Source organism: Cryptotermes secundus, unplaced genomic scaffold (genome assembly GCF_002891405.2).
Source record: "Cryptotermes secundus unplaced genomic scaffold, Csec_1.0 scaffold304, whole genome shotgun sequence".
Lineage (NCBI taxonomy): Eukaryota > Metazoa > Arthropoda > Insecta > Blattodea > Kalotermitidae > Cryptotermes > Cryptotermes secundus.
In genome coordinates, this window is record NW_019721521.1 from 3,046,611 (window position 1) to 3,055,956 (window position 9,346).

At 35.7% G+C, this 9,346-nt stretch overlaps 1 protein-coding gene across 4 annotated transcripts in view; it reads right to left on the bottom strand.

Annotated features, from left to right (window-relative positions):
* The window catches only part of LOC111875446 (ATP-binding cassette sub-family A member 2), a 59,400-nt gene that overhangs the window by 29,715 nt on the left and 20,339 nt on the right, over positions 1-9,346 (bottom strand). For all 4 annotated transcript variants that reach the window (XM_023871701.2, XM_033755821.1, XM_033755820.1 and 1 more), the window contains 6 exons: positions 4,550-4,704; positions 4,166-4,321; positions 4,009-4,080; positions 3,308-3,446; positions 2,190-2,439; positions 1,768-1,856 (listed from right to left, as the gene is read on the bottom strand). In XM_023871701.2, the coding sequence (XP_023727469.1) occupies positions 1,768-1,856; positions 2,190-2,439; positions 3,308-3,446; positions 4,009-4,080; positions 4,166-4,321; positions 4,550-4,704 (861 nt within the window). The remainder of the gene's footprint in view (positions 1-1,767; positions 1,857-2,189; positions 2,440-3,307; positions 3,447-4,008; positions 4,081-4,165; positions 4,322-4,549; positions 4,705-9,346) is intronic.

Sequence of the window (9,346 nt, forward strand, 5' to 3'; positions counted from 1 at the left end):
TTAAGCAACACACATATGTTAATAACTGCATAAAACATCTGCCAGGTTTGTCAAAATTTGTGCACTGACTTAAAAACAGAAAAAAAAAATATAAGTTCATTTACGCCTAAAGTTAATGTTGTGCTTAAAATAAAATTAACTGTGCTAAACCAAAATGAAAGTGGCTTGACAAAATCATAATGGGTACAGAATTACTTCTGAAGACTGCAACAGCTATCACTCTGTTCCAGCTCAATTAAATAACAAACTTCTGATCTGAACTAAACCAGTGGCCATGGTTCTCAAACAAACACAAAGTTATGACTTTGGGCACATGTAGATAAAAAGCCTTTGATTGAATAGATTAAGTTTACTCAGCTGCTTGTGCTCATCAATGCTACATGTGCATGTACACACCTAATATTAAAAAAAAACAATGGCTCTGTCAGTTCTAGTTAATTACCCATGTGGACACAACTACTGTAGTTACATCATCAAATGAGATGAGAGCATGACCATGTACCTGTGATTGGAAGGACTGACAATACCGCAAAACAGATGTTATGATAGCTGGCTTAATGCCCAAGATATACGAGGGTAAGTCAGAAATTATTCACACTTTCTCCATAACACATCTTTAGGTTTGTCACACTGCCTCCTATGCATGCATTGTTAGAGTTGGTATTACTGTGGTCATGTGATCGAAGTTTTACCTTGATCGCATCATTTTCCTTGATGCTGTGATAGTGTAAACATGGCCGCTCTGCTAGCAGTGTGCACCAATGATTAACAAAGAATAGTGATCCAATTTCTCTGATTGGAAAGTGTGTCAGGGGCTGAAATTCATATGTGGGTTCATCACTATGAGCCAGAATTCAAAAGCCATTGTATGGCGTGGAAACACCTGGGATCGCAAACGAAGATGAAATTCATGACACAATCTTTCGTGGGAAAGGTGATGCTAACCATTTTTTGGGACTCAAAAAGGCCTATACTGGAAGACTACCTGGAAAAAGGGTGTACGATCAACAGTGCAAGATACAGTGATTTGCTGGCCAACAATCTGAAGCCAGCAATTCGCAGCAAACGCCGAGGCCTATTGTCGAAGAAAGTGTTGTTGCTGCATGACAATGAACACTCACACAAGGACGGCCAGACCATTGAAACCATTAACCATGTGTGTTTCGAGGTGCTGGAACACCCTGCCTACAGCCCAGATCTCGCCCTTTCCGACTATCACCACTTTGGACCACTCAAAGATGTTTTACGAGGTTTTTGATTTTCTACGGACAAAGAAGTGGGGGAAGTGGTGCATAAATGGTTGCGGGACCAACAGAAAACCTTCTTCGTGGAGGGAATACGCAAGGTTTTGGACCCCTGGACCAAGTGCATCGAAAAGGGAGGAGACTATGTAGAAAAATGAAGTACTTGTTCAACCCCTACTTTTGTATATATGGATTGGAAAAAAAAAAAGAGTGTGGATAATTTTTGACTTACCTACGTACATTGGATACATTCTAAATACAAGCTGGATATATTAATGTTGGGTAGAGTGGGAACGAAGATAATTTTGCAATAAAATGACTCAATTTATAAGAGTTAAATCACTGCTGAAAATTACCTTTGATACAGTAATATCTAAAACCCATCAGAGGCAATGAGGGAGCTATAATAATGTGTTGTAGCAGGTACTGTGCTGAATCACTATGACACTCTTGAAAGTAAATAATTTGGGCTGCATATGCTTGCATATATATTATGTAACTAAAAGAGGGAGGTCTTCCATACCTTCAGAACTGCCGTACAACTTCGTATATTCCACATCTGATTCTGAGTTGGTCTGTCCATCAAGTTCATCTACTGCTTCTTTTCCTACCCTGGAAAATTAATCACATTGAAATTTCAAGTATAACAGTACAATTACACGTTCTCGCATGAAAGGAAGCATTAATTATTAGGTGCCTTTACTGGTGAAGAAATCTGACAAATTCATGTCTTGTATATTAATGTCTCCTAAGTCAAACTGTGACAGTCATAAGAATAAGAGAAAATTTCTAGAACAAGAATCTGAGAACATTTCTAATTAATAACAATTTAATATGTAATACAATAAAGGGCAGTTGTTAGGCAAAGCCCTTAAAATATGCTTCAGTTTCTACAGAAGTCAGCTTCACTTTCAGTGTAATATTACAAACATAAAACCAACCAACCTCAGAAATACTTCCTCAAGTGTGGTGATGGAAACACCAATGCCAGATATGCATAACTGTTGTTTATTTTGTTCCAAGATATCAAACAGCCGAGGGAAATTGTTACGCTGCTCTGAAGGCAGCATATAACACAAAAGTGAGCCCATCTCACTCTTCACCTTCACATCAGGAATAATAGGCTTAATTGTATTTGTTATCTTGGCCACATGACAACCTTCATTCTTCAACAGATTTAACTGGTATCCCGTTCCTGAAACATTCCAAGTTCCAAAACAAATTCTATTCCATTGGCAGAGAAACCAAATTTTCTCTATGGGCACAAAAATTTTCAGATGTGTTGTGATACATTTTAGCCTTATAAGCATACTAGAGATTATGGTGATTCCAGAAATAACAAAATGTTATACACGTCTATAAATTCAAATGAAAATAGTGTTAACAAATGTATGTACTGCTTTACAGAACAATAAATTCAAAGTAATTCTTTCTTAATATATGTCTTTCAATGATTCACCAATACCATGGCTGGTCCCAATTTTGCACTACACACTGCAACTTCCTACACAAAATGTGGATTCCACTCAAATTCAGCAGGATCCAAAAGCCAGCAACTGCTCAGTGTGAGGTCTGGTGAAGAAGGCAGGTAAGGAAAAACCCATACAGACTGTTCTTAGAATGCTGCAGCTGTTTTCCAAGAGGTATGTTGGCATGTATCATCATACTTCAAGTGTCCTCAGATGGTAATTTGTTATCATGTTTGTGTAATAATTGGATTCATAAATTTTAAAAATGTTCTGTTTACTGTGGATTCCTTCTGCAGGAAATCTGGCACTATGAGCCTGCCTAGGTTCCAGAAACAAATAATAAGAACTTTCAGCTGATGGTGCTACTCAAAATCTTTTGGATTTTGGAAATGAAGGGTGTCACTCTTTACTAACTTGTTTGATTTAAGACTGGATGTGGCACACACCCACAACTGTCATAATCCATTCAAGAAACTTACTGCTCCCTGCTTTAAAGGACAGCCAGGCCTCGCGTGTATGCCAAGATGACCACACAATAGAAATGATACAGTTACTTAAGACAGTAAATGTAATTCCAACTTAGCTCATACTAACCATATAGTTTCTTGAGGAACAAAGTAGTACCATAACACTGTACTCGACCATGGTCCATGATAGCAATTCTGTCTCCAAGCACATCTGCTTCCTCCATATAGTGTGTTGTAATAAGGATAGTCCGCTGACCTCGCATATTCTAATAGGGATATAAGATAAACAATTAAGACAGAATGGGAAAGATTACATGCAATAACACATTTCCAAACTACCAAAAGTGTTAATTACAAAATAATTAGCCACCATGGCAATAAGAGACCATGTAGTTCATATAATAAATCTGTGATGTTATAATGCAATATGCAATCCACACCCCCCACCCCCAGGTAAAATTTTACTATATATTAATTTTCAACACATTTTGACTGTGAACACATCATCAGACAAAATCTACTACATATGAAAAATTTGGAAATAAAGTAAATGCTTGAAATATTTCAGTGTATTACATATTCAACATGCACTAAATTCGCCATACACTGAAATTCAGTGGTGTTCCATTATAATGTTTTGATGATAAAGACACCAAGTCAAAAAGAAGTTATCAAAGATCAGAAAATTGACGCAATACATCATCTATTACAATAATATCCAAGCCTGTATAAAGGAAGTTTACATCCTGGTAGCATTTGCTAGTACCTTAAGATATTTCTGTACTGGAAAAAGTTATATTAGCTAGCAAATTTAACTCATTTTCATACCAATAAGACATCCCATATTTCCCTCCTGGCCTCTGGATCCATTCCTGAAGTTGGTTCATCTAACATCAAGACCTAGAAGAGACAATAATTAAAATTTAATTATTGCAGCAGTAAGGAAGTAACCAAAATATGAGACTTTTCGGCTATGACTCCTTACCTTTGTATCCCCAATTAATGCTATCCCAAGGGATAGTTTTCTCTTCATACCTCCTGATAAAGTCGAACACAACTTATTCCTTTTGTCTTCTAGGTTTAATTTCTGCAGGAGGTTCCTGGCCTCATTATTAGCTTCAGATCTAGAGGAACCTTTTAACTGCAACATGGAAGGAAAACAAAATAGGTGGTTATATCTTTTTACTAAAGTGCAAGGTTAAACAAGAATAATGAAAGGCAAAATAAAAATATTTTTACCAGTTCTTACAAAAGTAAGCGTGGACACTTATCGTTTATCACATGGTAGTTGTGCTAATTTACAACTTGCTTGAAAAATGTTTTATTTGCAATCTCTATGCATAAAGGTCTGAAACACAAAACTAATTACCATTGCAAAAAAGAGCAGATGTTCCAAGACGGTGAGATCTGTGAATAGCAGGTTATGTTGTGGACACAGTCCCAAGCTTTCCCGCACTTCATCCAAATTATCACGGATGTTATAGCCATTAATGTGGACAGAGCCACTTGTAGGGGAAAACAAGCCTGTCAACAGGTCAAATATGTTATTCTACAGCAAAATTGACATGCATGCATGCATATGATTCATTCATTCATTCATTCATTCATGATGCAGCAGAAGTGTGCATCACACTATTATATCATGCAAGGAGGAATAAAAGATGATATTACACAGTGAGAAAGCTGCATGAGACATATCACCGCACATAAATGGGGGGGGAAACAAAAACTCAATTTATATTTGTTAAACTGAAATTCTTTTTAACTTGAAATTCTGACATAAAGAATTGCTTATCACATATTTATTCATACAGGAAACTGAATGAGGAATGCCAAATATTTTGTAAATTTGGAATTACTGGTAATGCAAAGGTAAGTTTATTATATTCTCAGAGTTCAATTCCATTTAAACACATACAAAAACCTTCCAACAACTGATATATTTTTTAAGTAGCCAACTTAATGGCTAGACTGATATATTGGGTTTTTGGACTTCATCCATCATCCTGGTTTTTAAGATAACTAGTAAAAACACGACGTTTCGGAAACTGGATCTGTTTCCGTCCTCAGGTGAAGGAAAACACCTATTCTGTTGGGTCCGTTAGAAAGAGCTAGCCTCAATCNAATATATCATACACATACAAAAAACACATGCACAGTACAAGTGAAATTTTCATATAAGAACAGCCAAGAATACACACTGATAACACATAAGGCCATTCAAAAATACATCCACATACATACATCAATACTGTCAACTTATGCTACTTACACAACCTTCAAACAGAGGAGCCATTTTTTTAGACAGCAAGTTTTCATCAACAGTATAGAATTAGTGTGTGCTTAAGTATTATTTTAGTGATATTTTAAATTGTGCTTTTTTATTCATAAGACTCTTGAGATCAGATAGCAGATTACTGAAAATTTTGATCCCAGCACAATATGCACTTTTCTGAAGCATGAGAAGTAAGCAGCTGGCTTGTGTTAACACTGTGTACACATGCATTGGTCTGAAAATGTTCCTTCGTTATTTGTAATGAAGTTTAATGTTATATATACAACACAGCATGCCACAAACACCTACAGAAGGACATTAAAGAATCCTCTTCTCGAGAACTACAAGGTGGAAATAATAAAAATGGACATGAACCAACTTGGTTTACAATTTCCAACAAAAATCTTAACAAACTAATTGTAAATATTTTAGCATATTAAAGCAGCTGCTGTAGTTGTTAAAACATTAGATTTTATATCCAATGTATTTTATCAACATTATATGCATATATTTTAACATTCATAAACATATTGTAATAGTGGCTTCCAATTGTACTGATGTCCCTCTGAGGATGGTCTGTAAAGACTGAAACATGTAAGGGATGAAGGAATGAAATAAGATAAATCTTTACTAGTCACACTGGATGGAACTCTTTAACCTCTTATGATACTGTTAGTGTGACGGACCAGAATCAAACAAGTAAAAATTTATTACTTTTGTTTTAGCTAGACTACGGGACAGCTTGTTTGCAGAAAACCATTTGAGAGAGAACTCTGTTTGACAGTATGCAGAAATCATCTAAATTTTTACAAGAAATTATGACGCTAGTGCCTTTAGCAAATATTATGGGTGCTGATAGGGGGTTCTAGTAGGTCGGAAGTCATTTATATAGATTATTAAAAGCAAAGGCCCTAAAATTGACCACTGGGAAACTCTATGCTTTAACTGTTCCCCACGTTCTGTAGGTACCTTGGGTTGAATTTGATGATTTTATTTCAATCTTTTGTTTTCTGCTAAGTAGGATCTGAACCAAATTGCTGTTGCTTTCTGAATGCCCAAAAAATGTAATTTAGTTAATACAATTTCATTATTTACACAATCAAAAGTTTCTGCCAAATCACAAAATATTGAACCAACATGCATATTTTGAGTAACAGATTTTAATACACACAGTCTATTAGCTTAAATGTTACATGTTCAGTGAATATTCCATTCCTGAAGCCAAACTGTTCTGGGACTAGTTCATTATTAGTCTGCAAATACAAGTAATGTCTTAACCTACCGTGCTTAACTTTCTCAAATACTTTAATGAAAGTAGTTAATAAAGAAATTGGCCTGTAATTTGACCTACTAGTTTTGTCCCATTTTTCTGTACAGTGGTCTTACTACCAAAATCATAAGACAATCACGAAAGTTCTCTGTGAACAGTGTACAATTATGAATGTGAGTTAATAGGTGACTGAGTAAAGATGCACGCAATTTCAGAACTTTACTTGTTATTCCAGCAGTGGTTAGACAAAGTGGTTGGAATGGTCTTAATATGAGGGAATTTTTTAGGAACTGTCTCTTTTAAAAATGAAACGGGATCACCTGCCACTTCCTGATGCAAGTTTAGATTCTCAGTAACTGTCAGGAATAAAGGCTGAAGGCATCAGCAATTACTTCTGAAGCCTTTACTTTTTCATTCTTTATATGATGAGATGGAATCTGTTCAGTCAGATGTAATTTTCCTGTTTCATGTTTTATTGTATTCCAGGTTGTTTTATCTGATTATTCAATTTTTCTATAAGCATACAGTAATGCTACCTTTTAGCCTCTTTTATAGCTCTGTTCAGGGTTTTGCAGTACTTAATGTAATATGCTCTCATGTGGGGATTGTTACTGTTCTTGCTGTACATATCAACTCCTTTTATGTTCGCAAGTTATTTCTATTCCTTGTGTAATCCAGTCATTTTTATTATACCTACAGCTTTATTCTGAATAGGAAAACTAGCTTCAAAGATGTTTAGAAAAATATATAAAAAAAGAGTTAAACTTATAGTTTGCATCCTTATTTTTAATAACAGGTTCCCATATTTCATTTTCTAATAGTTGCTGAAAAAAAGAGCAATGGTTTAATTATTTATTTTCTGGTTCTCTGTTTCAAGAGTATTAAATTTACTTTTGTAGTAATATTATTTACTGTAAGAAACTGAACACTGTGGTCTGAAAGACTGCTGGCTATAGGATATGTACAGGAAGGTTTTAACCTTGTGTTATCTATACAAATATTATCAATGCCTGTACTCGAGAAATTTTTTTATTCCTGCTGCAAAATTTACAGTTCATGACAAACTGTATATCTTCAGTAAAGATTTTACTTGTTTTTCCTTTGGTTATTTTCATTTAAATAGTTCATGTTTATGTCTCTGCAAATTATAGACTGTCCAGATATTTTAAAGTTGCATCTATTCTCCTCTGAATTCATTAACATCTCCTGAAGGTGTTCTGTAAAAGCTTAAAATAACTGGGATACTTGTTTTAGTTTCTAAATGAATTGTACAAATTTCAAAGCCCCGCTCCTTACAGTGATGAGAAATATAAACTTTACTGAAACGTTGATCTGTCCTAACAAAAATACATGCCCCCGTCCTCTGTATGCATTTTCGGCAGAAGTTGGAGCCTAACGTGTACCCATTCTTTGTGAAGTATTGCAGCTTCTGTTCAACCATGTGATGGTCACTTAAATATAATATGTGAAGGTTTCTGTTGTCTATTTCAAAAGAGTGTATTAATTCACCACTTCTGCCTCTCAATCCTCTGATATTCTGGTGAAAGATATTTTATGAGTTGGATGATTATGCATTCAGTTTGTTAATTTCCAAGGCTGCAGGACTGCATTTATTGTATGTTAAGCATTTCTGTGTTTTTTTTAATTTTAGTTAAGAAAGGAGAAGCCTTAGCATGGGTTATAACAGGAATACTGGTTATACCTGATGCACAACCACCAACAACCCTCTCAGCAATAAGTTGTGTTAGTTCTCTTCCTACTACAAGGGTTTAGGTGCAGACCATGCATGGTGAAATCTTCCCTCGCATCAGATGATGCAAGGGCCTCATCAGGGCCCGAGCACGCTGCAGATTCATGCTCCTAACGCCACCCCCCTCTCCATTCATCCACGGCTTGTCATTACTCCCAAAGAGGTAGACAAATTGCATACTAGTATTTTACATCCTCTGCCATTGTGATTAACTTTGCATCAAACAAAATACTGGGCAACATTCAGGGAGTCACTGCATAATGCAAACACAGCCCACCACACTGACAGCAAGTACCTAATTTATTTTAAGAATCACAATTTACATGTGGTTAGCCAGCCACAAGTGTTCCTTCAATTTCTGTTCAACCACAGTAAGGTACACAACTGAACAATGTATGTTACATTTTACTGACAGTATCTGGAATAATTTATAAACAATCAGCACTATTAGTTACTATAGGATTCTGACGATGGTGTATAACACACTGATACATTGGGTTTTTGGACTTTATCCATCGTCCTGGTTTTTAAGATAACTAATAAAAACACGACGTTTCAGAAACTGGATCTGTTTCCGTCCTCAGGTGAAGGAAAACACCTATTCTGTTGGGTCCGTTAGAAAGAGCTAGCCTCAATCACTCAATCCAGCTCTTTCTAACGGACCCAACAGAATAGGTGTTTTCCTTCACATGAGGACGGAAACAGATCCAGTTTCTGAAACGTCGTGTTTTTATTAGTTATCTTAAAAACCAGGACGATGGATAAAGTCCAAAAACCCAATGTATCAGTGTGTTATACACCATCGTCAGAATCCTATAGTAACTAATAGTGCTGATTGTTTATAAATTATTCCAGATACGTTCTGAGAATT